Raw genomic sequence first — 26,973 nt, 5'->3', positions numbered from 1 at the left:
GATATTACCCAGAAATCCCTCTGTTTTCTACTCTAAAGAAAGTGACATGATGGAGAACAGGTTTGTAATTCAGCTGCCTCCCGTTTCTTGAGTCGTGTGTGAAGAATGTCTGGGCTCATTGTGACGACAGAACCAGCAGCAGCTGTTACAAGGGATAAACAGATAAACAGATAAAGATAAAAGACTAAGACAAAACTGATAAACAGTTCAAGATAAACAGAAAAAGAGATTTATCAGCTGATAGTGTATAGTAATTTATTTGTTACAGTAAAAAGTTTTATAAACTCGGAGCCTAAACTTTAGAACGTCTGTTTCACAGTGTAGATCAGCAGGAGTGGGTCCTCATCATGCTGCAGGCTCATGCTGGTTTCTTTCACCATATCAAATATTTCACCCTGTGACAAATCAAACCTCTGGATGAAGGTCTGAGATCCTCACAGTCCTGGATCCTGAATCTAGTCTGCTTCATCTTCAGACACTGATGCTGCATACCAGAGATATCAATGTACAATCAGGTGAGCAAGAAGAGTGGCAGGAAGCAGGAAACCAAACCCAGAGTTTCTGAGTCGCATAATCTGATGTCACAACAACAGTAGAGGATGAGAAGAGTCCAGTCATGATTTACTGCAAAGTATCATTTCTCTGATCTAATGTCTGAGAGTGCAGCTGAATCACTTCCTTATGAGATTCACTCTGTTTCTTTGATGTGATTTTCTTGATAAACCAGTGTATCTGCAAACTAGCCAATGAAACCACAGCATTACAGTTACACAACGCAACACAAGCAATCACATCTACACAGCACAGCTAAAGAAGAGAAGGACATAGACCTAACCACACTGTCTGACACTGCTGTTGGATGAAAGTTGGATTTCAGACTGAATCCAGTCCAGACCCTCTGACACACAGACGAATGACTGCAGGACAGGAGGAGGCTGCATCACTGACCTGCTGCAGCTCTCACACATGTCTGTGTGTGTGTTCACATCAGCTGTGTGTCTGCTGCCTCGCTGCTGCTGCAGCTCTGTCTCTACACAGGGTTTACAGGAGACTTGAATGTTGGATTTCTCTTCATTTTAAATTAATTTCTGATTTATTTCTGACAGAAGATGTCTCTAAAACTCCACTGTCTCCACATGCAGCTGCTGTGTCATGTCTGTGTTATAGTCAGATTCAGCCTGGACATAGAGACTATAGTGGAAAGTGTCAGTCATGATGTTGGTGGTATGATGTCACTATGACATCATCAAGTCTTTTCTTTGTCTGTTTTTAGGCAAGACACTGAATCTCCAGATCATGTGATGCAGCGTCCACTGTACTCGAACCTGTTAACAAGGGCACTGAAATGAAAACCAAGACAAAACACACACACACCTCGCAGCCAGTGTGTTCCTGGCCTTAAAGCTCCATCCAGTCTAAAGGTAGATGTCCATGTGTTTGTGATTATAAAGCAGGTCTAGGTTCTATATTAATACTGTGAAAGTATCAAAGCCTCAGTCCACAGAGAAATGCACACTGCCTGTATTCAGACACTGAGCCTTAAAACCAGCCGTCAGGACTTCTGGAACTTTGTGATGTCACAACAAAGCAGTCACCACCCTCAGCCACACCCCAAGCCCCGCCCACCTGGACCCACCATCCAACCTTGCAGGATTTGGTTTCTCCGAGTGTTTACCTGAAATTTGCTATATTTTTATTGGATCACTCAGAAGACAGTCAGCCAATCAGAAGAGAGGGTCAGAACCTCTCTTCTGATTGGCTGACTGACCTGTTGTTACTAGCGCTCCAGAGAGAAGCCTGAGAGAGGAGATGTAAAACTACACTGAGATGGTTTTTGGTTCTTAAAACCACAAATAGATCTTCTGATGATATCAGCTGCTCTGGACCCAGAACCTTCAGCTGTGTGTGGAAGCTTTTGTTGTGTGACTCAAACTATAAAAAGCTGTTTTTATGAGTGTGTACTTAAAATCTCTTTCTGCCCCACTGCCTGCTGGGATATGTGTGTGGGGCTTGCTGCTGTCTGTGGATGTGTGTGTGCCTCCTGACTGAAGTCACGCACAAGTCTGTGCTGACTAAGCAGCATCACTTTAAGGACATTGAAGAAAGTGGGTGCTGCTGCTGGTCCACTGAGGTCCTGACACATGGATCCCAGTGTGGAGGCGGCTTCACAGAGTCATTACCTACACACCTCCACCATCTGACCCCATCCATCGCTTGTTTACCAAAATTAATGAACACTCTCTACCCCGAGGCCCTCACCACTCTGAGGTCTGCGCTGAAAACCACCCTCCTTAGACAACACTTATCCTGGCCAGCAGCCACCCCACGTGTCAGGTAGTGCACCTGGATGTCGTTGTATGCACCAGGTACAACTACAATAAACAAATTCTGATTGTGACACTAACACAGACTGAACATCAGGACACAACAACTGAAGGAAAAGACAAGACTGAGATTATCCTCAAAGTTAGAATGTGAGAAATGAACAGTTAATAAAAAAAGAGAAAAAACACTCACATGACTTTTATAAAACTGCATCAGTTTATTCACTGTGGACATAAAACATTATAACAGCAGTTATTTACAGACACTTTGAACTCAACTCAAACATCTCATGTCGTCTCTGTGGAGTTTTGTTGATGTGTCATGACTTAATGCAAAGCTGCTCCCTACATGTATCTGTGTATTTTACCCTTACTCCACCTACATCACCTGATCTGTACTGCTGCACTAAAACCAACAGCTGTTTGTTTTTCCATATGTTTGGATGATGTCTAAATGAGGACAAAAGACCAGGTCAACCTGTAGACCACTGTGTTACTGTGACCACACCTTGGGCATGGTCATAGTAACAAAGAAGTTAAAAGGACCATCACCTTGTGTGATGATCAGCTGGGAGGGGCCTCTCTCCTGTCTGTCTCACTCTGGGTTCAGACGCTCATGTCTATTAAGTCATTAAACGTAGGGACCAAAGCGTCCAGGTCCCTCCAGTCCACTTTAACCCTGCTGGTGACTCTTCTATGGAAAGGAGCCAAAGTTTGTCCAACATGTTTGATTTGTCATCAGGTGCTTTTTGGAAAAAATCTCAAAAACTAGGAACAAATGTTGAGTTGTCAACACAGCAGCTGTAAACACTCCCTCACAGAAACTGTCAATGCAACAGCCAATAAGGAAATTCCAACTCAGTCACATGGCGTTTGGCTGACCAATGGTGGAACTGTGATCATTCAGTCAGTCAGTCATGGACATGGCTCTGCTGTTTCAGTTCAGCCAAAAGTCAGACAGCTATGGACAAACCTATGCCATTGCTGATTGGACCACATCATGTGACTTAACAGAGGCTGTGCAGGAAACAGGAGGAGCTCTGACCGAGACAGAGGTCTACATGGGGGCAGGGTCTACTGACAAATATCTTGCACTGCTCAACTAATCTGATGAAAACATATGAACTTATTCAGACAGTGCTGTATCACCTGAGTGACCTCTGAATATGACATCTAAAATATTCACTAACAAAAGGTTTAATGAAAGTCCTCAGCAGTTACCTTGCTCTCTGAGAAATGTTCTCATTCATTAATTCACCAGAAGTGCAGCACATCCCTGTGGGTTTCAGGTTGTGGCTAATTACATAAATGACATGAAGCCACAGTTATGTCATCAGGTCTGACCTGTTTACGCTTCGTCAGGAAGAGAAGCTGGATCAGCTGTTTACCTTGACTCACCTGGAGACTGAAACACACCTGAACATGAGACAGGTCACTGTCCAGGCCTCTGATATACAGACACTTGTGTGAAGGTCAATGTTCAGTGAGTCCACTGTACTGAATGACACCATGTAGTGAGTGTATTACATGTTGGGGCTGACAGTGTGTTTGGACTGAGCTCATGTATTTGAATATCAGTGTGTCAAACAATAAGAGGTGAGGTGTTTATGTAGCTCATTCATCACGCAGGGTTTGCACTGTGGATCTGTTACACTGTCAGTCAGGACAGCTGCAGCCTTAGAGCAGGTCTGCAGATCCCAGAAACCATCATAACAAAGGTTAAAGGTTAACCTCTGTCACCAGGTTCACGCTACTCCAGTGCTCAGCTGCTGGAGGCTGCGACAGGTGAGGAAGACTGCTAGCTAGCTATGTGAATAATGCAGCTTTAATGTAGAGAGAACATCAGCTCTTAAGAGAACAAAAACAACAAAAACCTCAGAGATTCAAGAGTCAGGACCATGTCCTCGTTCTGTTTTCTGTAAGTCTCTGGCTGGTCCCACAGTAATGTTGGGTATAAACTGGATAAACACAACCAATCTCACTTTTCACTTAGTTCATGTGGAGGATTCATTTGGACAGCACCGTTATTTATTCATGAGCTGCTTTATGTGTGTTTTAATTTGAAAGTTCAGTCTCTGCACCGCCTCCTGTTTCCCTGCTCAGACGAAGAACTGGTTCCTGTGTCTCACTGAGGCTGCAGAGCAGAACAAGGACTGATGTCTCCAGCTGCAGTTAGCAGCTAACTGTTTAACAGTTAGCATGGTCTGGTTAGCAGCTAACTGTTTAACAGATAACATTATCTGATGAGCAGTGACTGAACTTTTAAATTAAATCTGTAACTACAGAAACTTTTAATGAGGTGATCTGAACAGTGGATCATATAACTAAGAAAAAATGTCCACGATATAAGATCATCAGATCGACCAGCACCAGGCAGTTTTCCTGAGTCTCTCCTGTCTCTTTCCACATGACATAAGTGGGCTGAGCTCTTATAGTGAACAACTACACATCCTGCTGTTCATCTGCAACACAAACACAAAGACAACAGAGGCTGGTTGCTGTTGTTGGTTACTTCATAGTTACAAATATCCTGTCTTGGGTAAGACAGGAGGGTCACATGACATCCAGACAGTCTGCAGCCATGTTACACTGATGTGTTTCTATGTTTCCAGAGAGAAGCAGTAAGGACTGACTTTAAACCCGTGCAGGTCTGGAAGTCTTTTTTGTGTCCAACACAAGTTGGACTAACCAGATTGTCTTGACTGCACAGAGCTTCAGCCTGACACACAGCTTGTTCATGAGGAGGTGTGTGTTGGTGACATTTCATCATTAGATCATTTGAGCCGAGTGTGATTGACTGCGGTCTGCATGTGTCTGTCTCTGCTGAATCATCTTCAGCCAAATGTAGATTTAAACCTTTTGGTTGGTTGTGTTTGATCATGACCCTGATGTGTCCACCAGGAGAAGATGAGGGACAAGAGTGAAAACATCACACCAGCTCTGCTGCACACCATCCTGACAAATGTCAACCAACAACTAGACCCCCTCCTGTTAGTCTGCTGGGCCAAGAGGGTCCTCCTCCAGAACCTGGACCCCCCAGGCACCTTTAACAGGATACCCTTCAGCTCTGCTTTCAACCCCAGTCACAGCAGGTACACCAACTCAACAGCCCCGCCCCCGTCTGATCCATCACCTGCACAGGTTCTTCAGTGATGGACAGCAGCCTGTTCAGGTGGACACAACAACATCACTGCAGGGCTGAGCTGTAGACCAGTGACAGCACCTGCCCCTCACCCACTCACCTGCCACCTCACTAATGCCCTCTGGGGCAGGTATAGGTCCCTCCTACTTCATCTCTCTCCCTCTCACTGTTAAAGACACACACATCTACACAACCTGTCCACAGGGCTGCAGCAGCCTGAACTAACCACTGAGTTCATGTTAGTTCATGTTTGTCCCCACATGACCCTGAAACTCGTCGTCCTGGTCTGTGTCTGCACCATGGCTGCAAAACAAACCAGTCCCACACAGGGATGGGGGTGGAGTGGGGTGGGGTGATAAGCCTGAAATAAAAGCCAGTTATGGTCCCAGTGGGTGTTGCCAAGGTGACATCACTGAAGCTGTGTACATGAGTAAGCTACAAACACAACACCTGCTGCACAACACAATAATGTTGGTCCTTGTTTCTTAATGACTGGTCTGGGTTCAGGCCGGGACCAGGACTAGGACCCAAAGGGTCCCCCAGTGTCCCCCAGAGACTCACTTCTCTTTAATTAAACTTAGCTCAAGGACAAAGGCATGAAATGATTTTTGTCACACACACAGTCCCAGTGAGTGAGTGTTGTGTTGTAGATTTGATGTTATCCATACATTAGTGATTATATAACACAGGTATGTATTGATCTGGACTCCAGGTGTATCTGATGCGAGCACATGCCCCCTGCTGTTCAGAAAGGTGTGGGCCGGTTGGACAGTTCATTATTGTTCAGCAGTGTCTGTGTGACTCCTGAGCTCAGTGAGAGATCAGCTGATTTGATTTGCGTGTTTACGTCTTGTTTCATGTTGTACTTTGAAACATTTATCTGTCATCTTGTCATCACCTGTTTCCAATCAGCCGACCTGCCCCTGCTGTTCCTGTCAGTCCACCCTGTTTATACACTCCTCCTTGTCACTTGTCAGACTGTCTTTGTTACTGCACATAGCAGGGTCTGAGGTCATCAAGGTAACTTCAGGTTTTACTCTGGTTTTCAGTCCCAGTCTGACAGTCTGTCAGTGTAACATGGAACTGGAAACAAAAACTAAACCTCTGATGTCTTTGATCAGATCAATGATCCACATACTGATCAATATTTCATTAATAATGAACATTTCAGTCTCACTGACCTCATCACACATCAACTACTTCTCTCCTTAAACATGTTCATCATCATCATCATCATCATCATCATCATCATCATCAGAGAGAAGAGAAAAATACTCAGTGAGAAACTTGATGATGATTCATCTTCTTATTGACAGTTTATCCTTAGTCTGACTTTAATCATTTCTTTTTTATTCTGGTCATGTGATCATGTTGTTTACATTTCACTTGATGACGTCACTATAACTGAATTTACCTGCAGGTATCACTGTTTCCTCTCATATTAATTCTTTATTCATGGTTCTGATGATGTTGTTTATAATTAAAAACTCTTCTTCTGTCATGTGATCAAGCTCGTACCTGGACAGGTGAACCAGAGTTAACTGAACCAGGTGATAACAGCTTCATAGTTCAGGTGATCAGGATGAACAGTGTTAGGCTCAGTTAAACCAGGTAATGAAAGTTAACCTGGGTCTGTTGAATCTGCTTTGTGGTCCAGACCTCTAGTTTACCTCCAGATTACCTTCATTCTCCTCCTGTTTGCCTCATGATCTGTGACTTTGCCTTGCTCTGTGGATTTCTGTCTGCTTCCTGCTGTTGTTTGGACTGACTTCCTGTGCACAAGTTTCTCTGCTTGTCTCTGAGTGTCTGTCCTCAACAGAAACATTTCCAGTCAGAGGTGTTTTTGTTGAAGAACCGTGAGTCTCCAGCTTCAGGACAGATTTAGAAAGCGTCTTCAGAGGTAGGAGGTTGTGATGTGGGACCTTGCCGCTGGCATGACAGGAGGATTTTGGCATCCACCACAAGCTCATTCATTATTGAGCTGCTCAGCAGGGTGGATGCATTAGTCTCACTCAGTGTCCCAAACTTTTTATGTCAACTCTCTGTCCCAGACACGCAGGACCAGGACAGGGAGGAAGACTTTCTTCTTCATAGAAAAACTGACGAGACAAATAATGTCTGCAGACCAGCTGGTTTGTTTCCACAGCACAGCCCACGTTTCAGAAAAGCCTCGCCAGTCACTTCCTGTCAGCTCCATTAAGGTCAGTTGGAGAGCAACCAGCGAGCAAACAGGGGAGGGAAGAATCAGAAGGTTTATATGACACAGATCTGGGCAACAACAATCCGCACATCAACACACTGAACATCATTATACACACAACTACTAAAACTATTAAGTCATGAATTTAACAAAATGTTTACCCGGATGAAATGTCTGAGAGCTGTCTCTTATCTTTTCTCGTCATCATATTGAGGCTCCACCTCTCCTCTATCATCCAATCATTTCACTGTGTTCTTTCCTATCATCCAATCATCAACAGCTGAAGAACATTTAAACCTCCTCAGCTGCTGCGTGTTGTCTCTCTGGCCCCAGGTTTTAACCCGCAACCTTGTCGCTCTGAGGCGACAAACGTGCATCAGTCACGTTGACCTGATGTTCAGTGATACGACCACCAGAGGGCAGCTTGGTGGAGGAGGTGGTGATCATATACCTCTTAAAGGAGGCAGGAGTGGAGGCGTCATTAATGGTGTCTACACTGCTTCCATGGTTTCTGCTGGTGCTGAGGACAGACTAAAGGCTCTGTGTGTTCAGTCCTATGAACATTCTGTACTCAGCTTCGTTTGTGTGAAATAAAAACTCCATCTTATCATTTTACAAGGTGTGATCTGAAAATGAACTCACACAGACACTAATGTACCTGAGTGCAGCTGGCAGATGTTTGTGCGTTTCCTGACTATGACCCTTTTCCTACTTTCTACTTCTACATTCTTCTTTGTGTTTGAAAAGGAAATATTATACTATTTACTTCATTATCTCACAGCTGTAGTTACTTGTTATTATTCATTTTAAATAGAACATATGCTAAAATCATCATTTCATATAGAATACAACATTAATATTCCTCATGCTCCTCAGCACCATTTGAAATGCAGGACTTTTCATTGAGTCCTTCTTCTTCAAACCAACACAAATTAGACCTCAGACCCCATCTGACCACAGACCACATCCTGTCCCAGAGATGCCCATTTGATTCTTGCTTTTAGATGCTTTATTACAGAAAGTTTGAAACTTATGATCAAAATATTCATTCATTCACCGTGTAATTACTAGATTATAGTGAAAATAAATGATTAGCTCTCTTATTAGCGACTGCTTTAATTAAAAAACAGTCGCTAATAAAAACCGTAAGCCTTTGTATTAATACACCAACCTTACTCCAATCTATTTTTGCAGTGTCCTCAGGGACACAGTAATGACAGCTGGTTTTGTTATGTGATGCCAGTAGGTAGCAGTATAACAGGATATACCAGGGAGACGAGTTTTAGTATGAGCACAGAGAGAGACAGAAAAACACTAACAAACATGGCTCTAATAAAGACTGTCTGCGTTACTTCATGACGGAGTTTTTTTTTTTTTTTAAATAAGAAACATCACATAGCACCAGGGTTAACTTTGTCAAAGGAGGAAAGCCACAGTATGGATGCATTGAAACCGCCAAGTCCATTAAAACTGACTGCTGAAATGTGGATGCTAATTGGAAGACATTCAAAAATCAATTTAGGCTATGTTGCTGCTGAGTGGACAGACAGGCAGATGAGAGGAAAATAGCCATGCTGCTAACCGTCGCTGGCACAGAAGCAAGAGAAGTCTTCAACATATTTGTGTTCACTGACCCTGAGGACAAAGATAAGTTTGAACAGGTTTTAAAGAAGTTTGATGAGCACTGCTTGTCGAAGAAAAACGAAACTTATGAAAGAAACGTCTTCCACTCAAGAGCGCAGCAACAAGGAGAGTCATTTGATAACTTTCTCACGGACTTAAAGCTAAAATCACTGTCCTGTAATTTCAATGATCTTAGAGGCTCCATGATCAGAGATCAGATAGTGTTTGGAATAAACGACAAAAAGCTTTGAGAGAAATTGCTGAGATGCCAAATGCAGTAGATGCTGTGACAAATGCAAAACGAAAGAGCAATTTTAAAAACATGAACGATAAAGTGTTTCACTGCAAAAGATGTTGGGAAAAGCACAAACCATAAAGATGTCCTGTATATAGACGTCAGGTTCACACAGAGGAGGAAACAGATGAAACACATGGCAGTGATGATTTAAGTGAAACATATTTTATCAAGATGGTGTCACCTGAAGATGCTGACCACACCCAGTCTTCAAAAATCAAGGACACTGGACAAACTGTAAGTGCAGTAAAAAAAAGGCAAATGGATACAGCAGGTGTGTCTCTGACAATACCATTAGCAAATTTAAAGAAAGGATCCCATCAGTACTTAGCCCACTGCCATGTATCAATGCAGTAGGGAACAGCTCTCTTAACTTCACATCCACACAGGTTGATGATCTTGTTGACAGTACTGTAGCCTCACTGCGTGCAACTCTAGACACTGTAGCCCCTCTGAGGAAGAAGGTAGTGAGTCAGAGAAGGCTAGCTCCATGGTACAACTCAGAAACACGAGCTTTAAAGCAAAATTCAAGGAAACTAGAAAGAAGGTGGCGTTCTACTAACCTGGAAGAATCTCTAAAGGCTTGGAGAGACAGCCTATTGGCGTATAAAAAAAGCCTCCGTAAAGCCAGAACATCCTATTATTCATCATTGATAGAAGAAAACAAGAACAATCCCAGGTTTCTGTTCAGCACTGTAGCCAGGCTGACAGACAGCCACAGCTCTGTTGACCCATCTATTCCTTTAGCCCTCAGTTGTAATGACTTTATGAGCTTCTTTACAAATAAAATTGTCTCTGTTAGAGAAAGAAATCACCATCTCCTCCCCACAGCTGGCTCAGATGTACTGTCCAGTTCAGCAGCCTCAACCTTTTAAAGTTGCAGTAATTAAACCTCTACTTAAAAAGCCTACTCTTGATCCAGATGTTTTAGCCAATTATAGACCTATATCCAACCTCCCCTTTATTTCCAAAATCCTTGAGAAGGTTGTTGCAAACCAGTTATGTGATTATCTGCACAGAAATGGTTTGTTTGAAGATTTTCAGTCAGGTTTTAGAGTCCATCATAGCACAGAAACAGCTCTTGTTAAGGTTACCAATGATCTCCTCATAGCCTCAGACAATGGACTTGTCTCTATATTTGTCCTGCTAGATCTTAGTGCCGCATTTGACACCATCGATCATAAGATTTTATTACAGAGACTAGAACATATGGTCGGCATCAAAGGAACCACACTAAGCTGGTTTAAGTCATATTTGTCAGATAGACTCCAGTTTGTTCATGTTAATAATGACTCTTCTATCAACACTACAGTCAGTCATGGAGTTCCACAAGGTTCTGTGCTAGGACCAATACTTTTCACTCTATATATGCTTCCTCTAGGAAACATTATTAGGAGGCACCAGATAAATTTCCATTGTTACGCAGATGACACCCAGCTGTACTTATCCATGAAGCCAGGTGAGACTAACCAGGTAGCCAAGCTTCAGGTGTGTCTTAAGGACATAAAAACCTGGATGACCAGTAATCTCTTACTCTTAAATTCAGACAAAACTGAAGTTATTGTAATTGGCCCAAAACACCTCAGAGATACACTATGTGATAATATACTGACTCTGGATGACATCACCTTGGCCTCCAGTGTTACAGTCAGAAACCTTGGTGTCATTTTTGACCAGGACTTGTCCTTTACTTCACATATAAAGCAAGTCTCTAGGACAGCCTTCTTCCACCTGCGCAATATTGCAAAAATCAGACCCATTCTATGTCTAAAGGAAGCTGAAAAACTAGTTCATGCATTTGTTACCTCAAGACTGGACTACTGTAACTCTTTATTGTCAGGATGTCCCAAAAATTCAGTAAAAAGCCTCCAATTGATTCAGAATGCGGCAGCACGAGTACTGACAGGAACTAGGAAACGAGATCACATCTCTCCTGTGTTAGCCTCTCTGCATTGGCTCCCTGTAAAATCCAGAATCGAATTTAAAATCCTCCTCCTCACCTACAAAGCCATTCATGGTCTTAAGGAGCTTATAGTTCCCTATTTTCCCAATAGGACACTTCGCCCTCTAAATGCAGGTCTACTTGTGGTTCCCAGTTGTCCTGTTTAGTAAAGCTTATAGTTAGGGCTGGCTCAGGTATGTCCTGACCCATCCCTTAGTTATGCTGCTATAGAGCTAGACTGCTGGGGGATTCCCATGATGCACTGGGCGCTCTCTCTCTCTCTCTTTCTCTCTCTCTCTCTCGACTACTTTATGCCATTAACTTTGTATTTTTTTCTCTCCCGTAGTTTGTGCTTCTCCTCTCTCTCCCTCTCTCTGTCCTCATTCTGCAGGTCTCTCTGCCTCTGGAGCAGCAGGATCCAGATCCACCACTACTCATCATTACTATTAACCACTGTTACCTGTCATCATTATTGATAACAACATTACCTACACAGCTGTTCCTGGTCTCTCTCTCTCTCTCTTTTCTGCTCTCTCCTCCACCCACCCCCCTTTTTATCTCCTCCTAAACCCAACCGGTCGAGGCAGACCACCCCCCCCCGAGCCCGGTTCTGTTGGAGGTTTCTTCTTGTTAAAGGGAGTTTTTCCTCCCCCCTGTCTCCAAGCGCTTGCTCTTTGTGGGAACTGTTGGGTTTTCTCTGTAACAAAGTAAGGTCTTGACCTGACCCTGTAAAGAGCCTTGAGATAATGTAGATTATGATTTGGCGCTATACAAATAAAATTGAATTGAATTGAATTGAATTGCACCACTGTTGGTCAACAGGACAGTAACACTGTTTAAAATTTGCACTGGGGCTAAAGCTAACCTGATTCATGAGACTAATGTCAGTGAACTTGTAGAAAAGCCTGGAAAAATCTGAGGTGAGACCATACCACTGAAAGCATATAATGGTCAGACACTTCCAATGAGAGTAGCAGCACCTATTCCAGCTGGTTTGAATAAAAAGCTGGACAGGATGATTCAGCTGGGCGAAAACTGAAGGGAGTCGATCCCAAAGATCTTAATGAAAATCTAAAGAGACACGACCAGATCCCGAAAAGAGAGGAAATAACCAGTGAAAGGGCCGTTCCAAAGTTTTTCAGTAAGCTGGATGCTTCTCAGGAATTCTGGCAGCTGAGACTTGACCCAGACTGCAGTAGATACTGCACCTTCAGCACGCTGTTTGAGTGATACTGTTTCCTCAGGCTTCCATTTGGCATCATCTCCAGAGATCTTTCACAGGGCAATGAGTCCATTATAGAGGGGCTGGAAGGGACAAGAGGTCAATGCATCGATAACTTGGTGATTTTGGGATCTACGCGCAGCAAGTGTGATGAAAGACTAGAAGAGCTTCTGCAGAAAATCAAAGAGAAAGGGCTGAAACTGAACAGAAAAAAATGCTAGTTCTGTGTTACTGGGGATCAAAAGTCCAGGCCATACTGGGCATGCCCGCCCGTACAGACAAAAAAGGAGTCCTGCAAGCCATGGGGATGATCAACTTCCTGTGTAAATTCTTACTACTTGATGAAGGAGTGTGTTTTCTTTTAAATAAGAAACATTGCAGATACCTAATCCTTCCTGATAGACAATAACTGCTTTTAACTCTCACTTTAGGAGACGATTAACTGTGAAACACGAACGCAGCTGAAGCTGAGGTAACTGTAGCTGAGCTCCACTGGAGATTTACCAACACGGTCGCCTCTGTTCCTCCACTAAGTCCTCAAAATGGCCGACCTGTGCTCTGCACAGTAGTGTTATGTCATCAGATTTCATTATTCATGTTGAGACTTCCTGCTGTGAGCTTTAACACAGCTGTGGATTAGTCTCTCCTCTTTCTCTAGATTCCTGAGAGTGTGAACAGAGAGAGTGAACAGAGAACGTGCACAGTGAGGGGGAAGAGAGAGTTTGCATAGTGAGAATGAACAGAGAGAGTGAGCAGAGAACATGTACAGAGCACGTGCACAGATAGGGGACCAGACCAGAGAACAAGCAGCTTTACACATCATTCACCAGCAAAAGAGCAGACTTCTGACAGAAACCACCTGCCTGGTTCACTGTGGACATCATAGAAACCTCCTCATCACGGTGAATATGAGGATCAAAAACACAGTGAAATGCAAAAATTGGAATCTGAGCTGGTTTGGTATTTAAAGGTGTGGGGGGGTTGGGGGGATTCAACAGTTACGGACTAGTTTCAGAAGGTCGGAGCAAAGCAACAGATTCTGGCTAGTTCATGAGCTCACAAGAACTAACCTGAGCTAACATGAGCTAACGTGAGCTAACATGAACTAACATGCTGAAACATGGGCTAACTTGAGCTAATATGAGCTAATGTGGGCTAATATGACCAAACATGAGCGAAGATATGGTAACATGAGCTAGGTCCCGTGGGCTAACATGACCTAACATGAGCTAACGTGAGCTAACATGAACTAACATGCTGAAACATGGGCTAACTTGAGCTAATATAACCACTGTTACACCACAATCAGTGGTGCTTATCACGCCGTCCCCCGGGCTGCACTGGGCCACTCTGACCATGTCATGGTCCACCTGATTCCCACATACAGACAGAAACTAAAACTGTGTAAACCTGTTGTTTACAAGAACCTCCAAGAACCTCCAACTGCATCAATCACCAGAACTAATTCCTTGTTTGTGGAAACATACTTGGCAATAAAACTAATTCTGATTCTGATTCTGATATGAGCTAATGTGAGCTAACATGAACTAATGTCAACTTATGAAATGAGCTCACAGTCGAACAGCTCCACAACATCAAGACCTCCACAAACAGAACAAACCCCACACAGGACAGAACGTGGTGTGTTACCACACAGGAGCATCAGACGTGTGTTCAATGGTTCAGATGTTCACCGACAGTGGACCTTACACATGACTGTGTAACAACACTTCATTCAAACACATGTATGCACAAAGGACTCACACATCACCTGTTCCCTCACAGGTGCTGACCACACTGGGTTTCTTGTCAGACCAGTCCGGACTCTTCCACATCATATGAGTACCTTGCTAATATACATATGAGTCCATCCCATACAGCCTGCTGTACAGTTCCCATATGATGTGGTTGACAAGGCTTATATTAAAGTTTCCCTGACGTAATCAGAGTGATTGACTGTGTGCGCGCACACACACACACACACACACACACACACACACACACACACACACAATGGTCAGGATGAGACTACAAGCTGACAGGATGAGTGACTGGTGGCTACTTGATAAGTAATAAATTTATCAGTTAAATTCATTTAAAATCAACTCTGAAGCTCACAGGAGCAAATATGTCCACAAATATCAGGTTGCGTTTAGAGCATCATTTCTCCTCAGTGGTTTGAGACAGAGACGTGTTGTTTATTCCTGTTAAACTAGAGGATCAGAGCTTTCAGACGAGCTCCTGCTTGTCTGTGTGAGTCAGTAAACTGAGTTAGCAACTGTATGTGTATAGAAAATAGTGCACGGCAGAGGTTAATATGTGTACTTCTGTGCTGGCTCTTTAGCTGTGATTGGACAAAAATCACAGATTGGACAAAAAAAATATGTTAAAAAGAGGGTGAGAACTTAAGGAACAAAAATCTGAAATCGTATGTTTAAATTTTCACTTGTATAAAATATTCACACACACGTGAGCTGAATTAGAACAGTGTGAACCAATCAGAAATCAGGAAACAAAAGGCTCTGCGTCCTCTGTGTCTGCAGGATTAGATCAGCTGTGGCACAGGGTCAGGTGAGTTTCTCTGAAAGCTTCACTCTATGACTAAGGAAGAAATAAACACACACAAAACATCACATTTCTTAGCATTAATATTGTCCATCATGCCCTCCCATACCTGCTGTAAAAAAACAAAAAAATGACTCTGTGTTTGTTTTTGATCAGCTGACGTTAAATCAAAGTTATGTGACTATGATCCTGCTGCTCAGGATGAATGTGAGCGATGCACATGTGGGAGTGTCTCTTACCTCCATTAGAGACAGTGAGCATGACAGTAACACAGACACTGACCCTCTGTATGATTAAATATTCTGATTAAAACAATACAGCCCCCACCCCTCCAGCACACATGCACACACACACACACTTTAAACCACATGACAAGCTGGTGGGGACCGTGTCGTCTTACCTGAGACTGTGCTGGTCATTGTTCCTGACAGTGGACGAGGAGGAGAGAGCAGGAGGATGCTGCTGGATGGAGGAGAGGAGAGAATGTGAAGGAGAGGAGAGAGGAGGAGGGAGGGAGAGAGAGAGAGAGAGAGAGAGAGAGAGAGAGGGAGAGAGAGGATGGGCAGGGTGTGTGTATGTGCCCTGACTGGTGCAGTGCACAAGTCTATGTAAACAATGGGCAGCCACTCAGACTGCGTGTGTGTGTGTGTGTGCACTGTGTTGCTGGTGAAGCAGTGGGACCAGATACAGATACATGATACACATAAGAACAGATGAACATATGAAATGTATCAAATAGTTTGAATACTACCAAATGACCTCTCCGTTCAGGTGTTCAGGTTTTCAGGTGTTAAATTGTTCAGGTGTTAAAATGTTCAGGTTTTCACTCTTTTATTTTAGAGTCTACAAAGCTACAAATCAGAGCTGAGAACAGTCAACAACAGTCAACAACAGTCAGACAATGGAGGATCCTCATCATGGTTTACAGAGACCAGGATTGGTTTAGAGGAAGAGGAGTGATGGTGTCAGTAACGATGGTCTAGGGGGAGGGGTGTGAGGGTCAAAGGTCATTAAGAGCATGACTCAGGGTTACTTCTTGTAGGTAATTCCCAGTAGTAGACTGGATGGATGCAGACTGACTGTGAAAAGCTGCTGAGATGAATACGTGGTGTGTTTTAAAGATGTTGGCAGAGTCAGACTCAGTTCTCAGTGTCCAGTTCACACCGGGTGAATCACAGCCTTCTAATGATGATGATGATGAGTCACTGCACTGATTTAACACTGAGTATATCAGGACAGGCACATGTGTGTGTAACAGAGACACATAAGCATTTTTCAAATGAACCTGAGTTCAGCTGACTGGAGTAATAACACTCTACCAGAGAGCTTAGCACTGATCAGATGTGTCATCATAACAATGACGAGCTGCTGGACTAAAATCAGATGTTTTGAGAGGCTGGTGTGTAACTCAGCAATTTGTTTGAGTATTAGACAACATCATATGTTTCATGTCTTATTGTGAATTGACTGAAGGATGAATGAATTAGCCTGATGTGGTTTTAAAGCTCACAGCCATTGCTACATAGCTAACATTAGCATTAACAGCTGTTTACTCACCAGTCTAGAAGAAACGTGAGTTCAGCATCAAACTTCATCCTTTACTCACCGACATCTGTCTCCAGAGGTGGAGACCAACAGTAACAGGTTAACTAACAAATAAACAAAGCAAGACAGTTGGTCTACAGATTGAAATAAATATCGTATTGAATTTGCAAAAAAAAAAAAAAAGAAATATCCTCACCTAAATCTAAAGAAATGCACAATAATCAAAGTAAATAATTCAAATCCCCCCATAATATGGCGGGCAGTTGGTATAGCCTTAATTAGCACTTCCTCTATTTAAGACTTCTGCTTCCTGAGGCCCATATTAACAAACAGAACTAATGCATTTCTGACAAATATTAACCCTTTAACACCTGAGCCTCAAAATGTCTGCCTGGATTTTTTTTTTTGCTTATTTTGACTATAAAAAGGTCAGAAAATGTCCTGTGAGTTAGTGCTTTTGTCCATTTTTCCAGAATACTTGGAACTTTCAATATTTGGCAGTTATTTTTAATTTACTGCATGGTCTAACACTGCAATAAGAGTTTAAATGAAGGAAAAACACAAAAACGGAATTTGATTTTAGAGTTTTAGTAAAGAAAAAACACTGAAACTGTACATGAATAACAGGTTTTCCATCTTAAATTTGAAATTTGAAAAGTATAAAACTATTTACAATAAAATTTGTGAACTTACAATAAACTTGTAGTGCATAACAGGCCATAAAAATAAAACTATATACAGGCATTTTTTCCCCACACAGGGCAATTGCTCCTCTCTGGCTGCAGACTCAAAGATCTTGATGGTGCTGCCAGTAGCAGTTCCTCTCTGGCTGCAGACACAGGCCCACATCACATTCCTGACACTGCCAGGCAGTGCTCTTTTTACAGAGCTTGCAGCGCCGTCACCCCATGCTGGCTCTGTCAGATTTTGTGTGGCTGCTGCTTGTGGGGACAGGCAGATGTTGGTTACCTCGGGTCTTCTGTGGGCCATTTTTCACGTCAACTCCAAGGAGGTGCGCAGTAAGCTCCTCCTGGAATCGCTGACGTGTCATAGGCTTCTCTTGCAGGCTGGCACAGCGAGTCTTGTGGATCACGAACGAGTTGGTCACGGCAATGTCAGGCAGATGTTGGAAGACAGTGGTGGGCCATCTCCTCGTTTTCCGGTGGACAGAGTTTATGCCAATCATCTGGTCTGACGTGTCTACTCCCCCCATGTGCTTGTTGTACTCCGTTACTGAGGTGGGTCTGGGGACAGAGATCTTCTGTTGTGACCCATCACCTGTCTTTGACCAGCGCTCCACTGTGTCCCCACTGTAGACTGGGTGGATGGTGGAGCACAGGGCGACTTCTCTCACATCCATCCACTTCACAAACAGAAGATCTCTGTCCCTGATCCACCGGATGCTGCCTCGTGGTGATTTCTTTGTGAGTGTATTTTCTTGGGTGGTGGGGACACCAACTCTTCCCTGCCTGTATAAGAAGAAGATTACTTTGTCATTTCATAGTACTTGTATACACGGAATTTATTCTCTGCATTTGACCCATACTATATATGATACACATCACTAGGAGCAGTGAGGAGCCATTGCACATTACCTGTGGGTCCCACAAGCTCCGAATCCCTGCTGCCTCAGGTGTCGGAAGAGGAGGGGACTGGTGTAAAAATTGTCCGTGTATATTGTATATCCAGACCCCAGATAGTCTTTGTTGACCAGTCCTGCTACAACATCAAATGAGAGCCCCTTCCCTGATGCCCACTTGGACTTGCCCGTGTAGAACATGAAGTCAACGGTGTAGCCGTTCATGTCAGCAAGCACAAAAAACTTCAGCCCCCACTTTGTTGGCTTGGCCTTCATGTACTGCTTGATGCTGAGCCTGGCCTTGGTCCCAACCATCCTCTCATCGACTGCAAGGTGCTGTCCTGGGTGGTAGATGGCCTTGCATTTCACGCAAATCATCTCCATGAGAGGTCTGACTCGGTGGAGGTGGTCATAATCCTCTGTGCCCTTTTTCTTGTCATTTTCCTCATTTTTCTCTGGGTCACTCAAATGAAGATTAGACAAGATGGCCATGAACCGGTCTCGGGACATGACGGTGGCGGGGAATGACACATGGAAAATTGTTTGCTGACGCCAAAAGTCACTCATCTTCGGCAGTTTCAAAACTGCCATGTACAGCAACATGCCAATGAATTTCTTCATTTCATCTGGAGTTATTTCAGTCCAGATGAACTTCTTCCCTTTCTCCAGGTTTTTGGCTGCATTCCTGTTGGTGTTTTTGCAGAGGAGTCTGAAAACTGCAGCATCAAAAAAGTGGGAAAAGATTTCACCTGGTGGTGGGTTTCCCATATCGAGAGGGGATTGGACACCTGGGGTGCGTTTGGGGCTGAACCTCGGTGGCTGAGGGACTCCATCATCAGGCTCTGCCTCAGTCCTCCACCTTTGATGATGTGGTGAGCGGCTACGGTCCCTAACACCATCACTGGAGCCTCCAGCATCCCCACGGCTTCTCCCTCTACGGCCCTGAATGTGACCTCTGATAGATAGATAGATAGATAGATAGATAGATAGATAGATAGATAGATATAACTTTATTCATCCCTGAAGAGAAATTCAATTCTCTAATGGCTCATCAAAACATAAAAATGCGGTGGACACGTGCATGTAATAACACACACAGAATAACTTGTTACACAAACAAGACTTGGTAACATAACGTTGCACGATTCTAAAAAAGGCACCAAACAAACAACGCATGCGCCATATTTCGTAGTGCATGAAGCGCACATTTATCCATAAAAAGTACAAATACACTCATAGCACAAACTTACAGACTTGGTACACTGTTCTAAAAAAGTCACCACGCAATACAAGCGTCGATTTACACATACAATAACGTAAAGAAAGTAAAAACTAGATAGAGAAAAGTTAGAGAGCTTCATTCATTCAGAAACTCAACTTGGAAATTCAACTCGTCTAACGTTACCTTTCTTCGCCAGAAGTTGCTCCTTCGTCCTCAAACCCATCTGTGACCGTCCACAGAGGTTTTATTACACGGGAGGGCGTTTTGCTGACATTTTCAATCAATAATTTGCTGTGTTTCTCCACTCTGCTGTCTCTGTACTCGCCGGTAACGAAAGGGCACTTTCCCGGTCTTCCGGTAGAGGCGGGAGTGAAATTACCGTAATGACACCTGTATGCCTAAAGCGCAAGGTCTTAGCTTTCAGAAACCGTTGGAATTTTTCCGATCGCTCAAACCGTGACAGAGTTACGGTAATCCAAAGTGCGCCTGCGCAAATGTGTCGTCGACGACACAAACTACAGGTATGTTGTATGAAATAAAGAGCGGTGTGTTTGCGTGTACATGCAGGATGGCTGTAAAAGTGTCAAAAAGTCTAAGACAACGAAAAAGGTGTCAGTGCACGGTGGTTACAGACATTTACCGCGTGGCAACCACAGTGACTGTGAGGCCAAGGAATCATAATGTGTGATCACCTTCACTTCTCCTATTGGAATGAATGGACTCAGACCTGCTGCTGGTCTCCTAAAGGGGGGGGGGGACATCACAGAGACTACATCCCTCTCTATTTACAGTCTATGTGCTGGACATGGTTTCTTGTCAGGATCAGGCGGTGGTGATGGTCACCTGACAGCAGCTTCACTCATCGTTGTCCTTATAAGACCCTCGCTTATAAAGCGTCCTCTGAGCAGCTGCGTCTTCAGGACAGACCGGGGCTACAGTGAGGACACGGCCCAGAGCTAGCTGGTTAGCGTGCTAACTTCAGTAGAAGAAGAGACCTGACAGAGAAAAGAGTTAACATGAACATGAACCAAGTGTCATCCCCTTGTGTGTAAGCTGGTCTGATCAGCCTGTCAATATGTTCCAATCACAGAAGTGTAGAGGGACTAATATGTGAAACCATGAATTAAATGTTTGGATGAAATAAAACATGTGATTCCTTCTTAGTAATACTATTACTACTATTCTCATGAAACTGTTTTTGGAGGGAAAACAGAGTGTGTTATTAAATTAAATCAGATATTAAGCTGCGGCACGAGCAGCAAAATCAGGCACAAATTCAAACTGATCTAGTCTTGTATTGTAGTTATGTTTTGATATGAGCAAGCACTCATGACCACGCCCACTTAGGAGACAGGAAGTGTATACCATTTCATACCATTGGTTCTGCCTGTAACGAGTCAAAGAGGTCCAAATATGGTCAAAGAGGTGGGACGTTAGTGGAGTTGAGACTTTGGTGCATGCTGGTTGTGGAAAGTATACTCTCACCCACCTGTCACTCAAAGAGGCCACGCCCTCAATTCTCCACCTTTAGTCCTTAGTAAAATGTAACCAGGTGAGTTGTATAAATTCAGCCGTACAGTCGTCATGGAGGAGGAAATTATCTCTAGAGACCAGAACAGTTTCTGTACCAGGCTGTAAACACGTTTCTTTCTGCTGTAAAGTCTATGGGGACTGTGAAATGAATTAGCTAACAAAACTGTCTGCTTTACAAACATTTGCCAATAACTGATAATACTGACAATGTTTTACTAAGATCTGTTGCTGGACGTGAGAAGGCACAGAAAACTTTTATGTAAGTTCAAGATATTTTCAGTGTCTCACACGTTAACCTGCTGCTGCTGAGGATGATGACAGAGAGCAGCGTTTAGCACATTGTCCTGTTTCTCCTTTAGTCTTTAGTCTAACTTGGTGACAGCTGTGACGTGTGCACTAAACTGTAAATATCAAGAATAAATTTAACATGTATTATTTAGTGTTTGACAATTAAGTGTCCGATACAACATGTGTGCGTTTGTCGTATCACTTCACTGTAATCTGACACACAGGCAGTTGAAGAAGATGATATTCCTCATCTTCCTCATCGTCAACACATCCATGAAAAGACGCAACCTGCTCTGTGAGTCCTCTGAGTCACTGGTCCGGGTCCAGACCAGCCCTCACCCCCCCACCAATGGAGGGTCCCCACATTAAGACTCACTCCAAACCGCTGACCCTGCAGTGGGGGCAGGTTTTAAAGCCTCCAACAGTGAGGCTGCATCCATTGTTTTTTATTTGACTTGATCATTTCAGTGACTGTGGAAAAACGAGGATCTGATCAGATTAAAATGACAACGATAGAGAAGAGTTGGAGTGAGTTTTTAGTTACTCTGTTAATAATGTCATGAATGTGAAGAAGTGATGCCATCGTCCACTAACCTAAGTCTGTCAGTGCTGTATGTCCAAACATCTTTCAGATGAATATTGATTTAATTACAATATGCGCTCTGACAGATTTTTGGATGAGTTTCCTGTTTCCATCAGATAAAGGTAGAGGTGTTCCAAAGCTCACTGGTGGATTTACCCCCCCCCATGAAGGGACCCTCAGAGTAATGTTAAAAACTACAGTCGGCAATGATTCAGGAAATGATTTATTGAATCTTGTTTTTCAGGAAAGAAGAGAAACCATGTGTCTGGGCTCAGAGCTGAGAGCCGCAGACGGAGGAGGGAAAACTACTCTATACTGGTGGATTTGGTCTTTTCATGGGATTTCATCACAATAAAAGAAATACAGACTCATCCTGTTTCCATTAACATGTTCAAACAAGCTTCTATGAGCAGCAGCTGCAGTGTCACTGCTGGTTGATACTTCCTTACAATAAAACTGAGCAGAAGTCAGACTTCACTTAGACATAAGTTAGTGTGATGCTGCTGAAGGTGTGTGCGCTGTAGATGAGTCTCTGTGGTCACTGTACAGGCTCCATGCAGCAGAGACTGAGGCTGCTGCTCCACATGAAGACTTAAACACGGCCACTCTGTCTGTGACAAACTCCTAAAGGCAGAAATCCAAACTGTTCACAGTCACAGCAACACGAGGAGAGAGGAGAGGTGCTGGCTCCAGGTCTACATGGAGAAACTGAGTCCACGATGAGAGAGAAGACGCCTCGACAAATCCTCTTATGTGATGTCCTTCTGTCTGGGAGGCCTGTGAATGTTCCTCATCACACACTTCACCATCCACTCGATCCCCTCGTTCACGCCGTCCCTGCAGGACGACATCAGCTCAGTCAGAACAAGATGGAGGAGCTGAACCATCACCTCACCTGCAGCCACTGACAAACACCTGAGAAAAATAACCTCAACCTGACACCAGAGGCCACACAGAGAGTGCAAGGAGAACAGTCATTACTGTGACCTCTGCAGGTGTTTCTACAGTCAGATATACTGCAGAATATAAATATAATGTGATCTAATCCAGCAGCAGCAGCACAAACACTGTCTGTATTTATCACAGGCGACAGGTCGTCACCCCTGACTCACTGACTGACTGACTGACTGACTGACAGTGAAGAGGAAGAGACACCTCCATCACATCTGACTCAGAGATAAACCTGTGTAGGTCTACACAGGAATAAAACTGATCAATGAGGACTCAATGGTTCTGGTGTCAGTACACGCAGTGGAGAGTCTTACCCTGTGAGAGCAGTGCAGGGCTGGACCAAGCAGTCCCTCTTCCCAATCTTGGGGGCACAGTCACTGAAGGCAGTTTTAATGTCGGGCACCGACAGACAGTCCTGAGGACAGAGGAAACACACTGAGGACAGAGGAAACACACTGAGGACAGAGGAGACACACTGAGGACAGAGGACATAGGAGACACTAAGGACAGAGGAAACACACAAGTCCTACTTCTCACAGTCCAGCAGCTCATGTCTGTAGCTGCTGACAAGCTCCATGTATTTAATATTACTGCATCCTTAAGGAGTCAACCCAACCATGGAGACCCCGCCCACAGAGTCTGGGTTCTTCCTGTTCGTCCTGTTCTTCTCGTCTCTGGCTCTCAGAACTGCTGTGTCTCTTTAAATAACATGAGACAGAGATCTGGACCTGGTCTCTGGACCTGGTCTCTAGACCTGGTCTGTATGAGAGCTACCAGACATAACTGCTGTTACTATATCAATTAACCTGACATTAGACATGTGTGTTAAAATAAATGATTGAGTAATGGCCACAAACGTGTTTTGTGACCTTTAACCACTAAATTCTACTCAATTCATCCTTGAGTCAAAACACACTGAATCATTTCATCATCTTCATCATCATCATCATGGTCGTCTTCATGAACCTGAACATGGTCTTAGAAAATCACAAGGATCACACAGTACCGGGACGTCCTGCTTGTTGGCCAGCACCAGGAGAGGAACTCCCTCTAAAACCTCACTGCTGATCATCTTCTCTGGAGGAGACACAGTGACATCGACAACATCATCATCATCATCATCATCATCATCATCATCATCATCAGGACATTATATCCAGATTTCGCCTGCAGCTGCTTTAACCACAGACACACACACACTGAAGGAGACAGGACGACAGGCTGTTTCTTACCAAAGGCCTCCTTTGACTCTGACAGGCGGGCTTCATCAGTGGAGTCTATCACGTAGATGACTCCATGAGACTCAGCATAGTACTAAAAATAAACACAAAGACAAACACCTCCATCTATCAGTCCCACAAACACCTGAGATTAAAGTCAGGACATCATGAGACACAGTCAGAGTAGAACCAGGTGACACAGATACTGACTGGTTTATGAGGTGAGGTTAATACTTAGTGGAGTTAACATGAGAAAACTGTTCAGGGATCAGGACTAATGAAGGAGACACACTGGATGTTTGGTGTGTGCGTTGGAGCTGCTGTTGCTGATCTGCAGCAGAATAACACACGTGTGTTCACATCAGCTGTGTGTCTGCTGCGTCGCTGCTGCTGCAGCTCTGTCTCTACATAGAGTTTACTGGAGACTTGAATGTTGGATTTATCTTCAGTAAAATTCATCTGACAGAAAATTTCTTTAAAACTCAACTGTCTCCACATGCAGCTGCTAACGTGGTTAAAACAAATATTTATATTTTTCATGTCTGTGTCATGTTCAGGTTCAGCCTGGAAGCTATAGTGGAAGGTGTCAGTCTTATGTGATGTTGCTGTCATGATGTCACTATGAGATCAACAGATCTTTTTGTACAAGATGTGCATCAAGCATGAAAAACAGGCAAAACACTGAATCTCTAGATTAAGTGATGCAGCCACGACACAAGAGATACGTGTCTCAAGCGCGTCTCATGCAGGCAGGTGCTCTTATCTGTTAACATGGGTGCCAAGATGTTCTGCAGCTGACACACATACGTGACACATCCAGTGTGACTCTGAACTGTAAATGTATAAACCACTGTGTGTAAAATAACTGCGTCTTACAAACAGGATACTTTTCAACTCTGCTGTAGACATACGTCCCTCAGCACAGATGTGTGCGTGTGTGCGTGCGTGCGTGCGTGCGTGCGTGCGTGCGGCTGTTGGATGTTGTTGGTGCTTCATTTCTAACTCACTTTGTCCCACAGAGACTGGAGCTCTTCCTGACCTCCCAGATCCCAGAACATCAGACGAGCTTTTCCCACATCGATCGTACCGACTGTGACACAAAGTGAGAGGCACACAGGAAACATTAGAGAGGACCCAACTGTCCCACAGGCAGCATCAGGTGATCACAGAGTCAGAGTGAGGAGGGACAATAGGAGCTGCTTCAGTCTGGCTGTAACAGATCAATTTCCAAAGTCAGGCCAACTGTTGGTGTAACAGAGCAGTGATGCATCCTGGGACATTGCTGTTTGAAGTAACAGCCCCTCACTCTTCACGACACAGCAGCACTTACTGTTCAGGCCGACTGTAGTTGTGATCTTTGATAAGTTCATGCCCTTGTAGTTCTTACTGAACTTTGTTTTGGTCTGTTCCAGAAAGGTCTGCAGAGAGAGATGACAGTTAGATGACACAGGCTGCTACAACAGACCACGTCTCCTCTATGGTGCAGTAAAGTAGTTTAAATACTCAGATGAGTTAGTTCCTCGCTGTAGCTCCACACAGACAATCTACAAAATCAAAACACAGTTTTTATGTTACTTTAATAACTTTTTGATTTTCTGAAAGGGACAAAATTCATCAGGCTTTAAACCTTTTATATTAGAAACATTTTACAGCTGTATAATTACTACTTTTCCACTCAGAGATAAACATAACCTGAAGGAATTCAATTTATAATTGAGCATTTTTGAAGTTTGGCAGAAGGAGCTACTGGACATGTGAACAACTTATAATTATCATTTATTGAATTGCATGTACTGTATTGGTAGTAAATGTGTGTACACACTCCAGCATGTTTAGATAACAAACTAGAAAACACAGATTGTCTTTTTGAACAGAGTCTGGTTAAACTGGACTCTAACTTAGAGAAAATGGGACTGACAGACAACAAAGCCACATGTGACATAGCACCACATAGAAATAACACAAACTGTCAGTGTAAATTAACACTGTGGTGTTTCACAGACATTGAATGAGGAAGTATCTGTTAAAATCAAATACTGGAAAAATACAATATAAAAAAAAAGAAACACACAAGCAAGCAGTCTCTGACTGACACACATTCATCATTAATTTACCAAACTTGGTAAGAATGGCTAGTTCCTTAATATTTGTAGTATTTCATAATTTAAATGGCTCTGTGTGTCACACTGCTCTTTACAGACGGCCCCTAACTTCAGCTCGACGTTTCTCCGGTGTACCAGCGGCTGGAAATCATCCATTAATCAACAAATGTGTTGCGGCTATTGTCGAGGATTAACGTGTGGATATCTCCACCAGCTTAATAAATTCAGACTGTAGTTTAATTTACCGTTTTCCCTGCGTTGTCCAGTCCCAGGATCAACACGCAGTACTCGTCCTTCTGGAACATGTACTTATACAACCCGGATAATAAAGTGTACATGTTGGATAAACTGTAAACAACACAAGTGTCTTGCTAATGTTAGCTTGCTAGCTTAGCCTAGCCTACATATGAGGACAAACACAGCGAGTGTCGCCGCTGTGGCTTCATTATGAACCAAGAAAACAAACACGTCTATAAACCAGTGACTAACAACCGTAGATACACAACACAAGTCGGTAAAAGTCGTCGTCTGCAGCTATTTTCCAAACTAGAGCTCCAAACACAGCAGCTCTGACGTTACGTACAGTAACAAGGAAGTAGAAAGGTAGGAATCATGGGAAATGAAGTGAACAGCAACT

At 43.5% G+C, this 26,973-nt stretch overlaps 3 protein-coding genes and 1 long non-coding RNA gene across 4 annotated transcripts in view; 1 reads left to right on the top strand and 3 right to left on the bottom strand.

The window, feature by feature from the left end:
- stmn3 (stathmin-like 3) overlaps nucleotides 1-15,864 on the bottom strand; it is a 29,902-nt gene extending 14,038 nt beyond the window's left edge. Inside the window, exon 1 of the mRNA XM_071473092.1 lies at nucleotides 15,714-15,864. Within this exon, the coding sequence (XP_071329193.1) occupies nucleotides 15,714-15,732 (19 nt within the window). The 5' untranslated portion in view covers nucleotides 15,733-15,864. The remainder of the gene's footprint in view (nucleotides 1-15,713) is intronic.
- Nucleotides 15,865-17,430: 1,566 nt separating this feature from the next.
- Nucleotides 17,431-19,890, bottom strand: LOC139615274 (piggyBac transposable element-derived protein 4-like). Its single transcript, XM_071473088.1, has 2 exons — nucleotides 18,454-19,890; nucleotides 17,431-18,327 (listed from the first exon to the last, which is right to left on the bottom strand). The coding sequence occupies exons 1-2, from the start codon at nucleotides 19,203-19,205 to the stop codon at nucleotides 17,760-17,762; spliced, it is 1,320 nt and encodes a 439-aa protein (XP_071329189.1). The 5' UTR covers nucleotides 19,206-19,890; the 3' UTR covers nucleotides 17,431-17,759.
- Nucleotides 19,891-19,907: 17 nt separating this feature from the next.
- LOC139615279 (uncharacterized) lies at nucleotides 19,908-22,429 on the top strand. Its single transcript, XR_011687329.1, has 3 exons — nucleotides 19,908-21,211; nucleotides 21,705-21,775; nucleotides 22,308-22,429. It is a non-coding gene; the product is annotated as an uncharacterized lncRNA (long non-coding RNA).
- On the bottom strand, nucleotides 22,269-26,923 carry arfrp1 (ADP-ribosylation factor related protein 1). The gene is made up of 7 exons (XM_071473091.1): nucleotides 26,582-26,923; nucleotides 25,565-25,652; nucleotides 25,242-25,324; nucleotides 24,247-24,328; nucleotides 24,021-24,091; nucleotides 23,329-23,429; nucleotides 22,269-22,900 (listed from the first exon to the last, which is right to left on the bottom strand). Exons 1-7 carry the CDS (start codon nucleotides 26,672-26,674, stop codon nucleotides 22,813-22,815), a joined length of 606 nt encoding a protein of 201 aa, XP_071329192.1. The 5' UTR covers nucleotides 26,675-26,923; the 3' UTR covers nucleotides 22,269-22,812.
- Nucleotides 26,924-26,973: the final 50 nt, after the last annotated feature.

The sequence above is a fragment of the Trachinotus anak genome, unplaced genomic scaffold (genome assembly GCF_046630095.1).
Source record: "Trachinotus anak isolate AG129_WGS33_773 ecotype Australia unplaced genomic scaffold, CSIRO_AGI_Tana_v1 ptg000045l, whole genome shotgun sequence".
Lineage (NCBI taxonomy): Eukaryota > Metazoa > Chordata > Actinopteri > Carangiformes > Carangidae > Trachinotus > Trachinotus anak.
The sequence above is the reverse complement of the archived record's forward strand: the minus strand, read 5'-3'. Positions and strand labels throughout refer to the sequence as shown.

Excerpts from the sequence above, each read along its gene's own strand:
- LOC139615274 (XM_071473088.1), bottom strand. The coding sequence starts at position 19,205 with ATGGGAAACCCACCACCAGGTGAAATCTTTTCCCACTTTTTTGATGCT. Across the intron at positions 18,328-18,453 it reads GGAGCTTGTGGGACCCACAG|GCAGGGAAGAGTTGGTGTCC; the intron begins GTAATGTGCAAT and ends CTTCTTATACAG.
- arfrp1 (XM_071473091.1), bottom strand. The coding sequence starts at position 26,674 with ATGTACACTTTATTATCCGGGTTGTATAAGTACATGTTCCAGAAGGAC. Across the intron at positions 25,653-26,581 it reads TGGACAACGCAGGGAAAACG|ACCTTTCTGGAACAGACCAA; the intron begins GTAAATTAAACT and ends CTCTCTCTGCAG. Across the intron at positions 24,329-25,241 it reads TCCAGTCTCTGTGGGACAAA|TACTATGCTGAGTCTCATGG; the intron begins GTGAGTTAGAAA and ends GTTTATTTTTAG.